The sequence below is a fragment of the Bos mutus genome, chromosome 3 (genome assembly GCF_027580195.1).
Source record: "Bos mutus isolate GX-2022 chromosome 3, NWIPB_WYAK_1.1, whole genome shotgun sequence".
NCBI lineage: Eukaryota > Metazoa > Chordata > Mammalia > Artiodactyla > Bovidae > Bos > Bos mutus.
The window spans coordinates 113,461,523-113,484,370 of NC_091619.1; the positions used below are offsets into that span (position 1 = coordinate 113,461,523).

The window sequence follows — 22,848 nt, forward strand, 5'->3', positions numbered from 1 at the left end:
CCAGGGAAGTCTCAAGAGGCCTTGTTTCTACTCTCGTCCTTCTCAGCAGCCTGCCCCTACTTTACTCAGTGAGTGCAAATTCTCCCGGCAACAGCTGTCCTTCCTGCCTTGTGCTGGTGCGGCGGCCATGACACCTGGCAGAGTCTGTTTCTACATGACGGTCCCCTGCTACTTCCATGCGTCTAAGGAAGGGACTCGCTCTCCATCCTGTTGCCCGGTGGAGTCCTTTCCTGCTTCCTTCCGGGTCTTGCTCTGTGCGTTACTCGCCCGTTGTTTTTTCCCAGTTCCTCTAGGTCCATCTCCACCTCTTTCAATTGGTCACTCAGCCCTGTCGATTCCATCTCAATAATCACTTGAACTGCTTCCTCCCTCCAGCCCTGTTGTCACCGTCCTTGTGGAAGCCCCAAATCCTTTCTTGCCCGAAGTGAACAATCTGCTCATTTTTCTCCTGTACCAATCTTAACAAGCTCCATACTACCCAGAAAAAGCCTTTCCAGTGTGAGTCATAAGACATGTGCTGGCTGAAAACCCAGAGGATCTTCCCGCTTGCTGGAGAAATCCCGGGCTCCTTCCTCTGGGACAGCTCATGAACCGGCTTCTGTGGCCTCACCAGTTTCATTGCCCGATGCTTGGATCCATCCTGTGCTTGGATCCTGCCTGACCAGGTGTGGTTCTTGGGATGCATCCTGTCTTTCCTTCCTCTTCCTCTCGGCCACGCCTCTGTGTTGTCATGTTCCTCGTACCTAAGTTGCCGTCCACCGGTACAGCCTTTGTCACACCAGTGTTTCAAGTGTTCTCTGGCATGTCTGACTTCTCTCCTAGATGGTTGGCTCTTTGGGTATAGAAATGGACGTGTATTTATTTCTGCTTCTCGGCACCTAGGGCAGGGCCGGCCCACTACTGGTATTCTCTAAAAGCATGTTGAACAAATGCATTTCCTTAATCAATGTCTTTCAGCTTTTCTTTGCGTGGCCGCTGTTTTTCCTGTTATTTACCTGACTGGGACTCTGCACCGGATCCTTTGAGGGTTTCCAGACTGGAAGCCGCTGGCGTTAAATCTGTTTACATTTCTATCCAGGGACCCGCAATATTTTAAACCCTCTCTCCATATTTCTCTATCCTCCATGTCAGCAGTATCTTGAGAAGTGGTCTGTCTTGGGTGAAAGATCTTTACAAACAAGTACGATTTGATGTGAAACGTCCTTTGGGACAATAAGCAGCTAAGAGAGGATGCAAATTTGACAATCAGAGTGCTTCAGTTTGCTTCCTCCGTGCCTCTCTGGGAGGAATTTTGAACAGTGCAGCAGGAGGTTAGAAATCAAAGGTTCTGTCTCATTTTGCCACTGAGCCTGTGTGTGCTCACAAACAATTACCAAACATTTTCTCCTGCTCTTTTTTTTTTTTTTTTTAAAGCAGCCCAGCCTCTCTGAAGAAGTCCACCGGGAAATACAAGTGGGTCTCTTTTCCATGTCCGCAGCCTAACAGGCTGATGGCCAGGTTGCTCTTTGCAACAAAGATACCTTTCAGAAGAATGAGGACACTGGCCCAGCCTCTGGAGGACCGAGGATACCCTTTTCATTTTTAATGAAGAGCTTCTAATTGGCTAAACCTTGGCACTTCCTTAGAGCAGGTCATGATGTAAGTTGCAGACCACAGGCACGAGAAAAAAACAATACAACGGATTGACTGGGGCACCTCTTGGCTGGCACACACTGGACAGTCATTAAAAATGAAGGCACAGGAGCCTGTTTAATGACATCGAAAGCTGTCTGCAGTGGTCATGTGTAAAGACCAGGTTTGAAACAGCATCGAACGCTCCTATTAAAAAAAAAAGAGTAAATATGTATATGCATGGGAAGAAAGCCTGGAAACATACAAAGCAACATGTTCACCTCAGGATGGTGGGGTGAAGGGTGCTTTTATTTCCTTTCTGCCTGCCGGTATTTTCAAATTCACTTTCCAAAGTGACTCAGAGTTGCAGTTTGACAGTGGAACAACAGCAGAGGTTATTAATAACAGAACCATCCCCTGCCGGCCACAGCAGCAGCTCATGGATTCTAAGAATGTCAGCTCAGCGTTCCAGGTTTCCAGAATGCGCTCAGATTTTCCATTGATCTGTCCAGGTGTAAGCAGAGGTCTTGGGAAGGCTGTAGGGCAGCACCTCTGAGAAGGTGAGAGGAGAGGAGAGGGTGGGGGTGGGTGGAGGGTCCTTAGTGACAGGCAGAGCAGTGTGACAGTCTTGGGGACCTGCGAGACTGACCTTGTGTTTGTCAGTGTCTCCAGTCAAGGAAGAAATGGCCCGGCAGGAAAGCGTCCCCCACGCCTCTGCAGGACTGTGTGGGGAGCTCTGCTTTGGCTGAGCTCTTTCCTGCCAAGCGAGGTTTTCTCGAGCAGATGTCCTGCCGTCCTGGGAGACACAGTACGGAAGGCCTGGCATGGGCTTCCCTGGTGGCAGACAGTGTAGAACCATCACTGTCAGGAACCGAAGGTACGTTCTCATCTGACCATGTCAAAACCACTTGTCTCTATCTTACGAGATGAAGGAGACACTGTGTTGTCTGAACAGCCTCTGATACGAAGCACCTTGGGCAAACACTGCCCCTACCCCCCACCATCCCTCCTCTCCCTCTTTGATAATGATCATGGTGACAAGCTGTTATGGAGCCTAAGGTTGACAGGACACAGAAAAAGTGGCTTGAGCCAAAAGGCAGGAGTTAATAGAGATGAACCCATCAAGGGCGGTTGAATTAATGTCATTTTGACTTATTTGTAAAGAGAGAAGTAGGACTCCCAGCCCTCGTCTGGCACACAGCTCCCAGCAAACTCCAGCATCTTTCCAAAGCACAGCTTTCCTGCTCACCTGGCAGATGCAGATGGTGCTGAGCGCCTCAGCCCGGCCTCCTCAGTGCTCACCTCTTCCTTACCCGCTCACACCACCTGCCAAACTGCCCTGCACCCCATGAGACAGAGCCTGTTCAGGCTTTCCTTCTCCAGCTTCCCTCCTCCCCACCCCTCCAGTGGCACAAAACCCTCAAAAGTAGTATTTCATAGCCTCTGGTTCTGAGCTGGGACGTCAGTGCATTCCCCAGCATGTGGTCTTTTATTTTTAGAAGAATGTTATTTTTAGGCTTTGCGACAAGTCTACACTGTAGGTGGAATTTGTAGGTGGGGAAACTGAGGCTCAGAAGAAGACCAGTGACTCAGATAGGGCCATCCAGCCAGGGGGTGGCAGAGCAGAGGCTGGTCTGCTGTGTCTGGCTTAGTCCTCTGTCATCCCACCCTGCTGCTCCTCCCACAGGTACTGTTTGCTAAGCACCTTCTGTGGGCCAGGCAAGGCACTAGGCATCTCCCAGAATGCCATCTCTAAACCTTTCATTCATTGGTCCCTCCAGTAAGTCGAGGGCATCCTCCATGCTCTGTACCCCAGGTCAAGGCAGGGGGCAGGGTCTCCTCTCTGAGCACTCCATGGGGCTCAGGACGTGCCTTCAGACGGGACACTGAAGGTGCAGAAGGCGGGGGACATCGTCTGGCTGGGGGACCTCATGCTAGCAGGCAAGGAACAGGAGCCTGCTTCTCGCCCAGTCCTCTGGGCAAGTCTGCACCAGAGATTTCATTCTCTCTGGTTTTCCGTGAGGATGCAGTTTTTGAGGCTTGAAGCAATGATCTCAAGGGTAGAGACCTGGGAGAGGATGGTGACCCCATAGTCAAGTCAGAACCTCCTGACTGAGATGTGAACCCAGCTATTGCTGGAGAAGAGAATGACTCGACAATCGTCAGAGGATGATGGTACCCAAAGAGCAATGCAACAACAAGGACAAAGAACAATCAAAAACTGGGTGAAATCCACAAAAGTCAGTTACATGTTTTTGGAGGGAAAACAGACCTTCATTTCAAGCCCTCTGTCAGGTGGGTTCAGCATCTATCTCCGGAGCAACAGCTTCACTTGCTGGAAATCCTTGGACCTTCCAGCTGCCCTTCACTGTCCTCCTGTGCTTGCTGCCTGAACCCCTCATGGCCGATATGTTCGCTGAGAGTAATGGGTGTCATGAACCAGTCTTGTCGAATCATCATTAAGCTACTGTTCCTCCTTGGAGTTGACTTGGAGGCAGATGGGCTGGAGACACGTCCCTGGGGCAGGGTGGCTGGGTCCAAGTCTGGGTCCGTCCATGGGGCCAGGCAGTGTGGCTGGATGCTGAGCAAGGCAGGTCGCAGGGCGGTGTGGTGGGGTTGGTTGGTGCACAGGGGACGTGGGGGAGAGACTTGGGAGGACAACACAGCCTTGCTTTCTAATGAAGCCATCGCAAGGAGACTGCCTCTGTGCATTGACTCCTTGGCTGGTTCCAGGTGAAGGATGGGGAAGCTGCTGCCCTGACTTTGATGGAGGAGCTGCTCCCACTTGGTTTGTCTGGACCTTCTGCCTCTCCTCTCCTCTGGGGCCCTGCTGCCTGCCCCTTTCTGCTCTGTATTTTCTTCTCCCTCCCTTTCTCCCAGGATGCTCAGCTGTGAGACTATCAAGCATAGATGTTCACAATTGAAATAGCTGATACGAATGGACAAATCCTGAAGGGTAGCAGGGAGATGGAGAGGGAAACTGCCCAGCCATGTCTATTCTTATGGTTTCCCTTGGAGCAATGGCTGCCATTTAATTTACTTCTGAAGTGTTCGATGGTTGTGGCTGCTAATAATATTTTAGGCAAATTCTCCATGTCTCCCCCGCCACCCCCACCCACCACAAACTGCAAGTGAAATTCTGCATTTGGGTGGACTGAGGAATGACTGAAGGAACTAACTTTGATAATTCAGTTCCACTGTTTGCCCTGCTTTCCATTGAAGGAGTATCTGACTTTCTGGAAGATTCACTAGTATCCCCTCCTCAACAAGAAATGGGCAACCTTCCTCTCCTGCCCTGGCCCCAGCATTGGATGAAGGGGGAAACCCAGAGGCATCAGAGTGAGGGGAGGAGAAGGAGGAGAGAAGTGAAATAAAAACTCTACTCTCTTTTTCACATAAGTGGCCACAGTATTGGAGCTTCAGCTTCATCAGTCCTTCCAATGAATATTCAGGGTTGGTTTCCTTTAGGATTGACTGGTTTGATCTCCTTGAAGCCCAAGGGACTCTCAAGAGTATTCTCCAGTGAGCCAACTCATTGGAAAAGACCCCGATGTTGGGAGAGATTGAAGGCCAAAGGAGAAGGGGGCAGCAGAGGATGAGATGGTTGGATGGCATCACTGACTCAGTGGACATGAGTTTGAACAAACTCCGGGAGATAGTGAAGGACAGGGAAGGCTGGAATGCTGCAGTTCATGGGACCACAAAGAATCGGCACAACTTAGCGACTGAACAACAACTCTCTTTTTAGGTAGTGATGTGAACCCCAGCTACTTCTGGAGAAGAGAATGACTAAACAGTCACCAAAAAGATGGGGGTGAGGTGAGGGAACTTTGATTTGTATGAGATAAAAGGTTTTTTTTTTTCTGATTTATTTTAATTGGAGGCTGATTACTTTATAATATTGTGGTGGTTTTTGCCATACACTGACATGAGTCAGCCATGGGTGTACATGTGCTCCCCATCCTGAACTCCCCTCCGACCTCCCTCCCCATCCCATCCCTCTGGGTCATCCCAGTGCACCAGCCCTGAGCGCCCTGTCTCATGCATTGAACCTGGACTGGCGATCTGTTTCACATATGGTAATATACATGTTTCAATGCTATTCTCTCAAATCATCCCACCCTCGCCTTCTCCCAGAGTCCAAAAGTCTGTTCTTTACATCTGTGTCTCTTGTATGAGAGAAAAGTTTTATATAAATGTTTTTATGTATTTTTTAGGTGAAGTAAAATTTGCATACAGAGAAGCGCACAGGTCTGAAGAGTACAGCCGTACAAATTCTGGCAAGGGATGTGTGTAATCAACATAGCCTATTGACATATGCTATGACATATGCATATTGACATAAAGACATAGCATGTTTAAAAAAAATTTTTTTGGCCATACCACACAGCAGGTGGGATCTTAGTTCTCTGACTAGGGACTGAGCCTGCATCCCCTGCACTGGAAGGCTGAATCTTAACCCCTGGGCCATGGGGGATGTCCAAGAGGCAGCATATTTTCATCTCTCCAAAAAGTTCCTTTGTGTTTGCTACCGGTCCGTCACCACGAGCAACCATGATTCTGATTTCTCCCCCATGTTTTGTCTTTTCTATAATTTTCTACTTTTTTGTGTCTGGCTTCCTTAGTGTAACATGTCTTTGACAATTCATCCATATTGTTGTGTTCACAAGTAACTCATTCTATTTTATTTCTGAGTCATGTGTAATTGTATAGCTATACCACAGTTTTAAAATTCATTCTCTTTTTGATACTGATGGACATTTTCAGTTTTTGGCTATTATGAATAAAGCTGCTATGAACATTTTAATGTAAGTCTTCATGTGGGCATATGTTCTTATTTCTTTTGGATAAATATTTAGAAGCAGAATTGCTGGTAGGTATATATTTAACTTTAAAAGAAATGGTTAAGCAGTTTTCCAAGGTGATTACATCATTATACACTCCCAACAAAAATGTGTGAGAGTTCCAGTTGCTCCACATTCCTGTCAGCATTTGCTGGTGTCTGACTTTTTGCCTTTAGCCATCCTAAAAAGTGTGACATAAAGAATATTTCCTCATGGCTTTAATTGCTTTTCCCTGATGACTAATGATGTTGAGGACCTTTCTTGTGTTTATTGGTCATCTGTATATCTTTCTTGAGGTGTCCGATCAAGAATTTTTCTCAGAGGGTAAAGATTGGATTTGGCCTGGATTACCTGTTTTAATACCTAACAGTGAGTTGTATGGATTCAAACAGAACTTGGCAAGCAACCAGAAAGGTGAGGAATCTGCCTGAGATTCTAGAAGTGGCAAGGAAAGAGGATAAACCTATGACAGAACATGTTTGAAAGGTCATGATTAGAGATGAGCAGGGCTACTTTCTGACAATTAGCGGTTTTTGAAAAAGATTAGGTTAACAAGGGAGAAGTTATCTTTCAACATCCATCTCTCTTATGACATTGACTTTCTTTTTTTTAACTCAATTAAAAAAAAGATTGATTTGTCTGACTGCTGGGTCTTAGTTGCAGTACGTGGGATATTTAGTTGCTGCATGTGGACCCTTAGTTTTGGCATGTGGGGTCTAGTTCCCTGACCAGGGATCGAAGCTGGGCCCCCTGCATTGTGAATGGGGAGTCTTAGCCACTAGATCACCAGGGAAGAGCCAACATTGGCTTTTGAACCTGGCTCTGATGGTTGCCACTTGGTAGTATTTTACCAAGAGCCCATGTTTTTCCATTTTACTGATAAAACAGGCTCTTGGTGAGCCTCAGCTTTCTAATCTGTAAACTGGGAATAACCATGCCTTGCAAGCCTGTGAGGAGGATCATAGCAAGTCAGACACTTGCAAGTGTTCAGAATGTGAAGTTCTTGTACAAATATCAAATTATCCACGGGGGCAGTCCCTAACTAACACCTTGTTCTTTAGTATTCCTCGAGATGCCTCAAAGTCATGTTGAACCAAATCCTGTTTTCTCCTCTCCACATGAATAATGAATCACTCACTCATCTGGGTTGTAGAAAGTGGACTGTTTTCCAGATTGTGCATCAGTGCCCATGAGCTCGTGCTCATGCAGCTAAACCTCTTGTTATTAGGCAGAAGCTTTGGGATTGGGGTGAGGACTCAGAATAATTGTTCCTACTCAAATCCTGCCCGGAAAGTACCTTTCTTGCCTCAGGGAAAGGCATATTTCATTTTTCTCTGCCCAGATTTCATCCTGCCAGGTTTGAGTTAGAGAAAAATTGCCCAATGATTTTCTTCAATAATCTTTTCCTCCTAAGATAATTAGCTGCTTCCACAAGTCCAATTCTGGCTTAAAATTAACTTTTATTTAGTTGAATTGACACAGCTGGGACAAAGAAGAAAATGAGCATGCTTTTTGACTAACATGCTCATGAAGGAAGCAAATTCTCCTCACTTTTGTATAAAACGAGACAGCTTTAGATGAGAAAAAGAATCGGGACTCTGCTAATTCTTCTCTCATTTTAATTATCTCAGAATTTTAAAAAGGATCAAGGAGAGGAATCTGGTAATAAATAGGGCGAGACTGGCATGCAGGCTACTAACGTGAAGAGAGTAACTTTACTGGAACTTTTCTTTTTGGGAAAATCTCTTCAAAAGGTTCCTAGATTAAAGCTCTGATATCCCTTTTTGTGTGTTGAATTCTGAATTCTGAAGCTTGCGGGTTGGAAGGAAGCACAGATAATTTTTTTTTTAATCCCAGGAACTCAGAGACTCAAAGGTTTTAAAGTCCTGCACCCACGGAGAAATGCTGACTAAAAGGGGTTGGAACAGAACTGGGTCCCTAGGTGTGGAGACCATTGTCATCAAGAGTAAGAAAATGAAATGGCTCTGTATGTAGGTCAACGACCCCCTCTGTACTGAAAGGTAAAAAAATTAAGGATGACCTAAAATCTACTATGTATAAAAGATTCTGGAAAAAGTAGCTCTTTCCTGTCAAAGTGATAATGTTTATACTACCTGAAGCCAGACCTCCTCGGAGTCTGACTTTAGGGGGACTCTTCAGAGCTGAAAAGCCGCAGTCTAAACCTCAGTCCCTCTCTGACATCTGTTAACTTTCATCCTTCAAGGGAGTTGGCTATGTTATTGTAGAGGTGTTCAGTGGGACCCGCCACCATCTTCCATCAAATCATTGATACTGAAGGGATTCTGAGTCAGCTGTTGCATGGTTCTGCCTGAACTTATGCTGTGTTCATCACTTATCTTAAACTTTTCCTCACTAACTTGGATTTAAATAAGTCAAGACTGTCAAATGAAATCACCAGGGAGAAAGACTCATGTAGAGAGACACATGGAGACAGAAGAGAAAATGAGAAGAAAAAGAAGAAAGAGGAGGAAGAGAAAGACAAAAGAAAAGAGGTTTCACAAAGCCCCGTCTTAATACAAAGACATTTTAAAAGTCTTTATTAAGCAATGTACTGGATTTGAATGATTTCTGAAAAACCGACTGAAGTCAGGAAATTAGTTTCTATCACACAGTGTGTAAGCTGAATAGCTCTGCACATGTCTCAGCTCCTTATGACAACCAAATGTAAGCCTGCTGGCTTAAGGGCTGCTGTTAGGGTTCGCAATACCTTGTGTTCTGAGTAGGTGATACATTCTTATTTCTTAGTAAAAAGCCACATTTTTTCCTAAGACTATAAGGTGGAAGATTTGAGTCCAAGGTATGAAGCAAACTTGGTTTTTAAAATTCTATTTAAAAACTACTATAGATTTACAGAAGAACTGAAAAGATAGTACAGAGAATTTGCAAATGTCCTTTACCCAGTTTCCTGTAAAGTTCACATCATATACTATCATAGTGCCTTTGTCAAAATTAAGAAATTAACCTCAATCCAATACTATTAACGGAACTGTGGACTTTATCTGGATTTCACCACTTTCCCCATTAATGTTCATGTTCTGCTCCAGGATCCAATCCAGGATACCATGCTACATTTATAGAACTTAATTTTGAACAAAACTGAATACAGACATGACTTTTGAGGGAGTGGGAAGCATGGTGTGTTCCTAGACATGGAATACCATCAAATGGCTTATATTTTCCATAGGAACATGTTAAAATTGGGAGTATGCTCTTGACTAGGAATATTACTGGAAATAAATCATAGATGACCAACAAATATGGAGACAAAGAAACCACGAAACCCCATATTAATTAAAATTAGTGAAATATTGTTTCAATTCCCATGAGATAGCACAGTGATTATACAAGAGACCTCAACAATTGTAGTCAGCACCTACATAATTCTTAACTACATGCCAGGTGCTCTTCTAAATGTTTTCCATACACTAGCTCATTTAATTCCTCTAGTCACCCTATGTAGGAGGCTCAAATATTATCTCTGTTTTACAGATGAGAACGCCAAGACATGGATAAATGAAATAACTTGCCCAGGCTTGCACTGCTAGAGTTCAACCTAGACCTCAAATGTAGCAATATATGTACTTCTAACACATAAAATTGTAAGGTATAAAAATATCAAAACTGAATAAAATCAATGTAAAGCTGCCTAATAATTTGCCCATTTTCTTTTGCTTTGATTTGGTTGGTTTATGTCCTTTAATAAAATTGATGCCTCTTTGTCGCCTAGAAAATTTCCACTTGAAATCTGCCAGCCCACACCCTCACCTTCCATGAACATAGTGTATTCTGCATACCCTCGGCCCAGTGTCTAGCACACTGATGTAAATTACCTTCCTCTCTCTTGAAATTGAAAGCATCTTGAGGAAATAGACTATAATGCAACACAAGTCCAGCACCTCTTAGAGTTCAACAATTGGCTGTTGAATGCTTGTAGGAATGGTTCATCCAATAATGAAACTTGGAGCTGTACTTTTGGAAAGTAGATGGGCTTTCTATAATTCTGTCATCAGATGGCAACTTTGTACACCAGCAAATCACCTACCAAATGTCTCAAGGATAGAAATTGTAAGTTAAAATGAGGGTGAGGTTAATCTTCATTTAGTATCCCTGCAGAATGGCTATCTACTTATAACTTTTAAAAAATCATTGAGAAATGTATTCATAAGCGTTTCTACTTTTGAATTTTATATCTGTATATCTTATCTCTCACAAATTATGCCTAGGTGAATCTGAAATTTACAAAAGGATCAGAGTTAAAATAAAGAAAATGTTATTCATACCCAGATGATAGGATTGATAGATGAAAACATTAACATAGCTATTTTAATTATATTCTGTATATTTGAGAAATTAAGACTAAACATGTTAAGTAAAGACAAGAAAGATATTTAAAAAAGACCTAAGATTGGGCTTCTATAGTTGAAAATTATAGTGTCTGACATGAAAAATACACTACGTGGGATTAATGACAGATCAGGGATTTCAGAACAAATGATAAATCAATTACATAAGAGAAAAGTGAACGGAGTATTAATTAACTGTGGGACAACTTCAAGTGGTATAACATACAGGCAACTGGACTCCATGAGGCAGAGGAGGGATCATACAGAAAAAATGTGAAGAGATAATTGCCAACAATTTTTCCAATTTGATGAAAAGTATAAGCCTACAGATTCAAGAAATTGATGACTCTCAAGGACAAGAAAGATGAAGAAAACAACATTAAAATACATCATGATCAAGTTGCTTAAATCCAGTAATAAGGAGAAAATATTAAAGCCAGAAAAAAGGATACCATATATCCAAAAGCACAAAGAACAGATGGATAGAAGACTTCCCATTACAAAAGCAAGTTAGAATAAAGTGGAGTCCTGTGCGGGGAGCGAGCTCTGCCTCTGGCAACGGTCATGAGGAAGGAGGCTTGGCATACGCAAAGGCGGGATCAAGCCTCAGGAGTCTCCCTGGAAATTCTCGAGCAATCTACCCCCAAAACCAGAGTCTGCCTACTTTCTGCTTTGTGCTTTCACCTACACCTCTGACTTTATGGGGGGCTGTCCCCCACTACCTCTCTGAAAAAAGAGTTAGCTTATAGCTCCAGTTAATAATTCCTGGGTGTGATAGTGTTTCAACCTACAAACTCCCTTGGAAGTCCTCTAGCCTGCCTGAATAGGTTTTTCCGGCCACATGTGATTGCTCAGAGCCTCCAAACTGTGAGAGGCATGAGATGTTCTAAACTGTCTAAATATAGATTCCTTTGAGCAGTCAAAAGATTGATTAGAAATTGTACTGGTGAAGGGATTTTCACTTGTTGGGCCAATGTTTGCTGCTAAGTCTCCATATCCCTTACCTGCTGTGTCCCTGGCAGTGTATTGATTAATATAATTGGTGTAAATAGTAGCTTTAATGTTTGTAACCTGGGACCCTTGAATTAATTATTTTTCTTATTATAGCCCACCATACCTTTGCTCTGTAGGAATGCAACTTTATCTAATGCTTTTTGGAGGCTGGCGCCTGACTTTAGAATAATCACCTTTAGAGAAAAAGGCCTCCGGGCCAGAAGATGATGCAAATCACCTAAACTTTTGCATATGATAAGTTTGCAGGAAGAAAGCCTGGCTTACTGCATGACTCTACCCTTCCCCATTATCCTCTATGCATAACTTAAGGTATAAAACCTACTTTGGAAAATAAAGTGTGGGCCTTGTTCACCAAACTTGGTCTCACCATGTCGTTCTTTCTTCTTACCTTCTGGCTGAATTATTCAGCCTCTTTTCTCCACTGAATTTCCTCACTGAGCTATCCTTATTTCAGCCTCTTTTCTCCACTGAATTTCTTCACTGAGCTATCCTCATTCTATTACTCTTTATATCCTTAATTAATTAACAGTTGTTTCCTGATCCTACGCAGTTGTTTCTGATACCCTGGATCAGCCGGGGCTGGTCCCCGGCAGTCCTGTGTCTAAAACACTGAAAGAAAAAAAGAGCCTGTCAACCCAGAATTCCCTACCCAACAAAAGTGCCTTGCAAACACTCAAATGAAACGAAGACTTTCCCAAACATACAAACACCGAAAGGATTTGTCTCTAGCAGACCTTCACTGTAAGCACTATTAAAGAAAGTTCTCTAGGAAGGAGGAGGATGGTCCCAGATGGAATTTCCAATCAATACAGAGGAATGAAGGGAGCTGAAAATGGGAACCACATGGCTAAACATACAAGCTTTTTTCTCATTATTTCAATAAAAGATAATTGACTGTTTGAACAAAAATATTAACAATGTATTCTGGGACTTATATACAGAAGTAAAATACATGATACCAATAGCACAAAGGTCAGGAGGAGAGAAATGAAAGAATAGTCATATGGGTTTTTTATATTATACATAAAATAGTATAACATTACTTGAGGGCAGACTGTGACAAAACAAAGATGTAGTCTATGAACCCTAAAGCAACTACTAAAATAATGGAACAAAAAGTTATATGTAACAAATCAAAAAAGGAGATAAAGTGGAATCATGAAAAATACTTGATTCAGAAGAAGGTAGAAAAAGAGAAAAAGGGAACAAAGGACGGATGAAACAAATAGAAAAAAATAACAGGCTGTTTGATGTGAACATAAGCATATTAAAATCTTATTAAACGTAAATGATCTAAACACTCAATTAAAAGGCAAAGACTACCAGATTGGATTAAAAAAGACTCAGGTATACCCTGACTACAAGAGATCCATTTGAAAAATAAAGACACAAACTGAGCACCGCCTTTAATCAATAGTCAGCCAGGAACTGAGCCCCTCAGTCCATTAGTCCCAGAGAACTGAATTCTGCCTGTAACTCTATGAATCCAGGAGCAGATTCTTCCCTAGCTGACCCTTCAAATGAGACCCTAACCCTTGTTGACACCTTGATTGCAGTCTTGTGAGAGCTTCTGCAGTTGAGGGCTCAGTGAAGCCATGCCCAAGCTCTACCCATAGAAACTGCGAAACAATAAATGTGTGCTGTAGTAAGTCTCTAGTTTGTCGTAATTTGTTATCAGCAATAGATTACTATTGCAGATGGAAAAGAGTATACTGTGCTGCTGCTGCTGCTGAGTCGCTTCAGTCGTGTCCGACTCTGTGCGACCCCATAGACGGCAGCCCACCAGGCTCCCCCATACCTGGGATTCTCCAGGCAAGAACACTGGAGTGGGCTGCCATTTCCTTCTCCAGTGCATGAAAGTGAAAAGTGAAAGTGAAGTCGTTCAGTCGTGTCCAACTCCTAGCGACCCCATGGACTGCAGCCTACCAGGCTCCTCCATCCATGGGATTTTCCAGGCAAGTGTACTGGAGTGGTGTGCCATTGCCTTCTCCGTAAAGCATGTGGGATTCAGCTAAAGTAGTGCATAGTGGGTACATGTGTAACACTGAAATACCATGGACTGTGGCCCATCAGACTCCTCTGCCCATTGGATTTCCCAGCAAGAACACTGGAGTGGGCTGCCATTTCCTTCTCCAGGGGATGTTCCCCACCCAGGGATTGAACCCAGGTCTCCTGCATCACAGACAGATTCTTTATCAACTGAGCCACTGGGAAGTCATATTAGAAAATAAAAACCCATCAAATCAAAGACATTAGCTGCCATCTTACAAATCAGAAAGACAAGAGCAAATGAAATTCAATGTAAGCAAAGGAAAGAGGAAATGAGGATCATATCAGAAATCAATGAAAAATAAAATAGTAAAATAAAAAAAAATTAGTAAAACCCAAAATAGACTGATCAGGGGAGAAAGAATAAAAACCACAAATTCCATTATTGTGAATGAAAGTGGTGACTACAGATTCTGCAGCTATTAAAAGGATAATAGAAAACAACTTTATGACAATACATTTAACAACTTAGATGAAAGAGGTAAATCTCTTGAAAGATACAAGCTATCAAAGCTCACTCAGGAAAGAAATAACCTGAACGCCACTATAGCCATTAAAGAAATTGAATTCACAGCTGAAAATCTGCTCAAAAACAAAACTCCAGGCCAAGACAGCTTTACTGATGATTTCTACCACACACTTAAGGAAGAAATAAAATTAATTTTACACAAGAACTTCTCAGCTCATTTTTGAGGCTAGCATTAACTCAGATATCAAAACCAGACAAAAACATTACAAGAAAAAACTGCAGATCAATACCTCTCACAAACATAGATACAGATGTTTTAAGAATTCCAGCAAATCAAACCCAGGAATTTATAAATTGTGGTCTGAAGAATGCAAGGTTGGTTTAACATCTGAAAGTCAACCAGTGTAAATAATTATATTAACAGACTAAAAATACACACACAGGATCAACTCCTATGTCCATGGGATTTCCTCTGTCCATGGGATTTCCCAGCAAGAATACTGGAGTGGGTTGCCATTGCCTTCTCCGGGATCTCTTACATCTCCTGCATTGGCAGGGAGGTTCTTTACCACTAGTGCCAGCTGGGAAGCCTCGGGAACAACTCAATATATGCAGAGAAGGCATCTGAGAAAATCCAACATCCATTCATAGAAAAAACTCTCCGCAAACCAGGGATAGAAGGGCATTCTCTCAATCTGAAAAAAAACCATCTACAAAATACCTACATCCAATATCATACCCAATGGTGAAAGATTTAAGCCCTCTAAGATTAGAAATAAGGAAAGTTGTTTTCGCTCACTGCTTCTATTCAACAGAGAACTGGAGGTTCTATCTAGTGCAATAAAGCAAGAACAAGGCATCCAGACTGGAAAGGAAGTAAAACTGTTTATTTGAAGATGACATGATTGTCATAGAAATCTTTTGGAATTTATGATAGGCTACTAGAACAAATACTAAGCTTAGCAAGGTTGCAGGTTGCAAATTAATACACAAAAATAAATTCTTATTAATTTATATAGTAGCTACCACCACAGAAATTTAAATAAAAATACCACTTACAAAAGCATCAGAAATTAAGAACTTAGGGATAAATCTGAAAAATGTATGCAAGCATTGTACACTAAAAACTATCAAATGAAGTTAAAAGAAACTAGGAGCTAAATAAATGGAGAGATTTATTGTGTTCATGGGTTGAAAGATTCAATATTTTTATGTCAAGTCTCCCCAGGTTGATCTATAGATTCACATCAACCTCAGTCAAGACACAGCAGACTTTTTTTTCTTTTTTGTAGAAACTGATAAACTGATTTTAAAATTTATGTGGAAATGTGAAGAGGCTAGAAAAGTCAAAACAACTTTAAACGATGCTGGAGAATTTATGCGACCTGACTTCAAGATTTCTTACGGAGATACAGCATTCAGTACAAGGTGGTACTGGTGTCAAAAAAGACCAATAGAGCAAGGAATAACAGAACAGAGGCATAGAGCAACGGCTCTGCAAGGGCGCCCTGGTGGCCTTGCGTGTACCCACACTGGCCACACAAACAAAAGTTTGAACCACTGCTGGCCTAAGTCTTGGCAGAGCACCCTGCGATCCTCCAGAACTTGTTAAGGGGCTGCTATAAGACCCTTGTCCACTCACCTCCCTGTGTCCCCTGGGAGGCTGTCCTGAGCTGTTTCTTATCACTTCCTGGGTTCTGGTGCGGTTTGGGACTTCCTGCCTGCCCCCCACAGAGTAGAGCTGTGGACTATAAAGCTGCTCACCTGACATCCAGATTCAGGTGTGCTACAACAGGTATCCTGCAAGTCACACTGCCATAATGTATCTCCTTCTGTACGGGTGTTGTCTTTTGTGGTGTGTAGGGCAGGACCATGCAGAATTGGAACCTTTGGCTGTTTTTCTTCTCACTGTGTATGTAAGTGTTAAAAGTCTCTGAATCTAGGAGGGGCTCCTTGGGTCTTTACTGAATCAGTCAGGCCTTGCCCTGTCTTATGTGTACGTGATAAGAGAGCCAGAAATAAACCCATACGTACGTCCTTATGGAGACGGCGATGGCACCCACTCCAGTGCTCCTGCCTGGAAAACCCCAAGGACGGAGGAGCCTGGTGGGCTGCAGTCCAAGGGGTCGCTAAGGGTCCGACATGACTGAGCGACTTCACTTTCACTTTTCACTTTCATGCATTGGAGAAGGCAATGGCACCCACTCCAGTGCTCTTGCCTGAAGAATTCCAGGGATGGGGGAGCCTGGTGGGCTCTATGGGGTCGCACAGAGCTGGACACGACTGAAGCGACTTAGTAGCAGCAGCAGCAGCAGCAGCAACAGCATATGTCCTTAAGTTGACTTTCAACTAAAGTGCAAAGGCAAACCCGTGGAGAAAGAAAAGGCTCCTGACAAACAGTGCTGGAACTGTTGCATAACCACAGGCAGAGGAAAAAAAGAAAGCCTCAATTCCTACCTCACACCATATTCAGACACTAACTCAAAATGGGTCATACACTTAAATGTAACATATAAAGTTATTAAAATTTTTAGAGGGAAACATAGGAGGAAATGTTGTGGTCATGGTTGGGCAAAGTTGTTTTATTTTACAGAAAATAACCCAACATGATTCCTAAAATTAAAAAAATTGATCAGTTGTAAGGGTTAATCACTCAGTCGTATCTGACTCTTTGCAATCCCATGGACTGTAACTGTAATCTCCAGGCTCCTCTGTCTATGGAATTTTCCAGGCAAGAATACTGGAGTGGGTTACCCTTCCCTTCTGCAGGGGATCTTCCCAACCTGGGACTCGAACCTGGGTCTCTTGCATTGCAGGCAGATTCTTCACCATCTGAACCACCAGTTAGATTCCACCAAAAGTAAGAAAGGACACTTTTAAGGAAAGAAACTATAACCCAGAGACTGGAAGATAATATTTATTAACCACATACCTGATAAGGGACTTTTACCCAGAATATATAAAGAAATCTCAAAATTTAAGAAAAAAACAAACAACCCAGTATTTTTAAAAGGCACAAGATATGAACAAGCACTTCACCAAAGAAAATAAATGTATGCTAAATAAGTACATGAGAAGATGCCCAACATCACTTGTTATTAGGAAGATGCAAATCAAAACTGCAGTGGAATAGTTCTAAATCCCTATAGAATGTCTAACAGCTAAATAGTGACTGTACCAAGTGTCAGTGAGGATGGGAAGCAGCAGGAACAATCATACATAACTGGTGGGAATGTAAAATGGTAGTTCCAGCTGGAACGCAGCTTGGTCATTTGCTAATCATATCATGTGACACAGCTATGCCTAGGTATTTATCCAGGAGGAATGAAAGCATAAACTCAGACAAAGGCTGGTACATGAATGTTCACAGCAGCTTTACTTGCAATAGCCTCAAGTCGGAAATGATCAAGTGTCTTTTAACATATGAGTGGATAGACACATTGCGTTATTCTGTACCAAGGAATACCATTCACCAATGAAAAGGAGTGAATTATGGATATACAAAACAGTATAATAAATATCAAAAGTATGGGGATTGACATGTACACAGATATATTTATAATAGACCAACAAGGACCTAGTGTACAGCACAGGGAACTCTGCTCTAACTTAAATGGGAAAAGAATTTGAAAAATAATAGATCTATGTATCTACTTACTCATCGGGTCCCAAAGACTCCAACACAACTTGGTGACTGAACCACAGAAAAACACTTGTATAACTGAATCACTTCACTGTACACCTGAGACTAAGACAACATTGTTGATCAAACTATACTCCAATATAAAAATAAAAAATAAATGATTCAAGAAAAAAAATCTGAAAGTAATATTTTTGCATGAAAGATGTCAGGCAAAAGAGACTACATTCCATTTACACAGAATTCCAGCAAATTCAGACTAAACTACAGTGACCAAAAAAACAGGTCAGTGGGAAATTGGAGAAGGGGGAGGGAGAGGTTCCAGTGGGACAAGGGAACATTTTGCTGGTGATGGCTGGGTTCACAATCTTGCTTATAGGGATGGTTTCACCTGCTTTCCTGTCTCCAAATTTATCAGATTGCATACTTTAAGCATGTGCACCTTACTACATGCAATTACAGCTCAGTAATGCGCTTTTTGGTGAAGGCAATGGCACCCCACTCCAGTACTCTTGCCTGGAGAATCCCAGGGACGGGGGAGCCTGGTGGGCTGCCGTCTATGGGGTCGCACAGAGTCGGACACGACTGAAGTGACCTAGCAGCAGCAGCAGCAATGCTGCTTTTAGATATTAAATTGTTTTCAGTCACTGTCCTTCAGTCACTTTCAAGCCTCCTGGTGGTCCACGTGGCTTCCTGAGTCCCTGCTCTGAACACAGGTGACATTGGTAGGTGGTGCCCCCATCTTGATCCCTGAGAGCCCAGAAGTCCTGCCTGCCTGCACTTAACATGATGCTTTTATTTAATCCTCACCATAGAGACAGAAATGGCAACCCACTGCAGTATTCTTGCCTGGAGAATCCCAGGGACAGGGGAGCCTGGTGGGCTGCCGTCTATGGGGTCGCACAGAGTCGGACACGACTGAAGCGACTTAGCAGCAGCAGCAGCAGCATAGAGACAGAAGGCTATGAAAACTGAAACCCAAGAACAGGGACTAGAACATTTTGACTAAAAGAAACGTCAAGATGGACACAAGGCAAGCTGGGAACCCGGGAAGAAAAGGCCCATGCGATGACATGGGGCCCCCGCCGCGTCTCCCAGGACCTACTGGATCCCAAGTGGACAGACCTCCGCAAGGACAGCCGCGGGGCTGGATCCGGAACCGGCAGAATTTCTAGAAGCCGGGCACCTGGGCCTGGGGTCGGGGTGGGGGTGATCCTAGAATATGTGGGCACAGCTCGACTGGCTTGCGGGGCTCCGAAGCCCCGCCCGAGGAGCTAACCATTTATGTCACACTGTGACAATTATTCTGCATAAAATTATCATTAAAAACCCTAATTTTTCAGGCTCCAACCCCGCCAGTGGCCTTTTAGCATTCTCCAGCGCGGGCGTCTGCGGGCCGGTGATCACCGGCTCATTACCTCCGTGTGGCGCCGCCCCCCCCGCGCTCGCAATCAAGCACTAATTAAAGCGGCGCGGCCCGGGCTGGGGCCCGAGGCTGGGCGGGGGGCGCGGGCGGAGCGGGCCTGGTGGCCGCCGCGGGGCCGAGACGGACGGCGGCGATCGTGGCGCTGGCCGCGGGCTCCGGGCTCTGGGACAGGGCCGGCGGTGGGCGGGACCCGGATCTGGGGGCGGGGCCTACGGGGCGGGGCCTGGGGGCGCTTAGCGGGGCCGTGCAGGGCAGGGCGTCCGGGGGCGGGGTCGGGGGGGGGAGTGTCGGTGTCGGTGGGCGGGGCCCGGGTCTGGGGGCGGGGCCATGGGGCCCGTGGGTGGGCCCAACAGGGGGCGGGCCTGGGGCTCTCATCCAGGCTGTGCAGGGCAAGGCGTCCGGGGGCGGGGTCGGGGGTCGGGGTTGGGGTTGGGGTCGGGGCTGGGTCCTTACCCGAGCGAGGCGGCCGTGCGGCAGAGGTGCAGGGGCGCCAGGCCCTCGGCGCTGAGCAGGTCGGGGTCGGCGCGGTGCTGCAGTAGCAGCCGGGCGCAGGCCGTGTGGCTCCCCAGGCAGGCCTCGTGCAGGGCGCCGCGGCCGCCCGGGCTGGCGTCGGGGTCGGCGCCGCGGCCGAGCAGGTGGCGCACGCAGGCCGTGTGGCCCTGGGCCGCGGCGATGCACAGGGGCGTGGTGAGCTCGCGCTTGTACTCCAGGGTCCAGAGGCCTGGGGAGCGGGTGGGGAGAGGGAAGGTGAGAGGGGGGCGCTCGTGGGGGGACGGTGTCCGTTAAGACTGAAATGGGGGAAACCATCTGTTAGGAGAAGGGGCCAGGTGGGCATGTGGGAAGCTACTCGAAGATGCTCTGGCCTTAGGGACAGAGAAACGGGTGAGATCCGACTGGACCACAGACAAGGGATGGAGGGAGGTCTGGGGGTAGAGGTTAAAGAACGCTGACAGAGAGGGGTAGAGAGACAGCGAGGGAAGGCAGTGTGAGGGGGGAAAGAGAGGGCGAAACAGGACAGAGAGCGTCCTGGAGAGGGCAGAGATGGAGACCTGGGGGAGAGAAGCAACAGAAAGGAGAGGCTGAAACCGAGACCGAGAGATTGGGGCGGCGGCGGGCAGAGGGGTGTTACTGAGAAGCAAGAGGGTTTTGCCAAATATGAGGGTGACTGGGGACTCAGGTAAGATGTGAGGAGTTAAAAGCTGAACAAGCAGGAGCATTTAAGGTGGAATTCACACTTTCAAGGCTCTGAATTAGGGCAGCCGGCGGGCGGAAAGTGAGCTGTGGATTTTTCTGGAATCCAAGCCCTCTCTTTTTGAGTCCCTGATTTTACCCCCTTTATCATTAAGAGGAGAAAACAACAGGCAAAACAAACTGACCCACATCACCAAGGCTGCTCAAGAAAAGGACTCGGAAAGTTTTGTTGTCTTGGAAGTGGCCGGTTTTCAGAAGCACCCTTTGATGTGCTGGTCTGCATTGAGCACAATCCTGGTTTGTTTCTTTGCGCTTTTTAGGGTTTTGTGTGTGCACGCATATGTGTGTCTGTGTGTGTGTAAGGTTGCTCTTTCTTGAAGGATGAATGGAGCAGGAGCTATACATTTCACTTCTCTGAAAACTTTGGGCTTTCAAAAGGCCCATGGAAGGTTGTTAGCAGCCACGAGCGCTCCTGGAAATGGGGAGAGCTGTCCCTGGTGAATACACTTCAAGGGACAGGATTTCACATGGCAGGGATGCCTTCTGATAATGATGGAAGAATCGATACCGTGGCTGTAATGAGCTGTGGAGGAGACCCTTTTCACAGGCCACCTCCTTCATGGGACCCATGCTGAGCGGTTTTGAAAGACCACTCATAATTACCTACCTCAATGTAGCGCAGGGTTCTAGCCTGACCCCGGGTCCCCAGGGCCCAGCCTGGAGGTTGTGCACTGCTGGGAGAAGAGGGGCCTGTTATCCTGGTGGTGGGTGATGGTGGCTGGAGGCCCCGGGGATGTGGTCCTACATGGACCCCTGTCTTCACTGGGTCTGATTTGATGGAGGCATTGATCTGGCCCTTGATGATAACAGTGACCTACATTCGCGTCCAACTCTCTGCGACCCCATGGACTGTAGGCTGCCAGGCTCCTCTGTCCATGGAATTCTCCAGGCGAGAATACATTCTTGTAGGGCCCAGCTCCTCCTCCTTGATTCTACTCATTTTCCCTAGATGGGAAATTTACGTACTGAGGGGCCAGGAAGCAGGTACTCCGTTTTCTAGGGCATGCTAAGTTCCCAGCTCTACTCTACCCACCATCAGCAGCTCTGTTCACCCAGCCAAGATGCCAAAGTCTTCCTCTGGACTCACAGGAAGAGGCAGTGGAGGGCCGTTTAGCTCTGCTGTAGCTTAGGGCCAGCCCCCTTCTCCAGGTCCCTGCAGGCTTCTCTCCCTGTGGTGTGTGAAAAATGTGTGCGTGAAAGTGTTAGACTCTCAGTCATGTCTGATTCTTTGGGACCCATGGACTGTAGCCCACCAGGCTCCTCTGTCCACGGGATTCTCCAGGCAAGAGTACTGGAGTGGGTTGCCATTTCCTTCTCCAGGGGATCTTCCACACCCAGGGATAGAACCTGGGCCTTCTGCATTGCAGGCAGATTGTTTACCATCTGAGCTACCCCTTAGCATCATCCTCTCTGGGAATGGTTTCCTGGGACCGCAAGCTCCAGGGGGCCAGCATTCTATCATGGGTGTGGCACCCAGGGGCTGGCCACCGTGAACCTGTGTCTTCTCTTCCCCATGGCTCCCTTCACGAGGTGCTGAATTGGCTGCAGGAAGCATGGGGGCCCCTGTTCTCAGCCTGGGCTGGGTCATCTCTGCTACTGGACCAGCGTGGAGCAGTCAAGCGGCTGAGCTGAAAGAGCGTGGAGGCCAGCAGCATCCATCCTGTCTTCCCAGCTCGCGCTGAGGCCACAGGCCAGCACCAACGCTCAGGGCTGCCCTTTGCTCGGTAATAACTCAACATCCCTTCCCTGCCAGGGTGCTCTGATTTCCTGTCGTACAGTTGTGCCACAGAAAAACAGCACTCTTAGGGGTGGAAAGATTAAGGTGGTAAAGAGGAAGGAAACTTTGATTCAGACCACGAGCTGACATTAATATCTATTTGAAATTACATCATTTCAGCATGTTGCGAGTGTGTCCAGGGCTGTGAGGCATGTGATTAAAAAATACATTAATTAGACATTCAGGCAGTTGGCATTCTTGATTGGATCGTCCCACAGCCCTGTGGAGGAAGATGCACTCCCTGTCTGGGACAGGTGAGGGAGAGGAGACCTGGAAAGGCACTGCAGTGCCTTTGGCTGGGAGGATTTCGGCCCAGACGACCTGTGCTCGCTTCCCCGCAGCCCCTGCCGCCTCGCTGGCTGCTCTGAGCTGCTTAGCCCTTTGGCAGGGCCTGGGTTTATTC

At 45.6% G+C, this 22,848-nt stretch overlaps 1 protein-coding gene across 1 annotated transcript in view; it reads right to left on the reverse strand.

The window, feature by feature from the left end:
- Positions 1 to 22,848, reverse strand: part of ASB18 (ankyrin repeat and SOCS box containing 18) — an 80,821-nt gene that overhangs the window by 33,084 nt on the left and 24,889 nt on the right. The window contains 1 exon segment of the mRNA XM_070368541.1: positions 19,871 to 20,138. Coding sequence (XP_070224642.1) covers positions 19,871 to 20,138 — 268 coding nt within the window.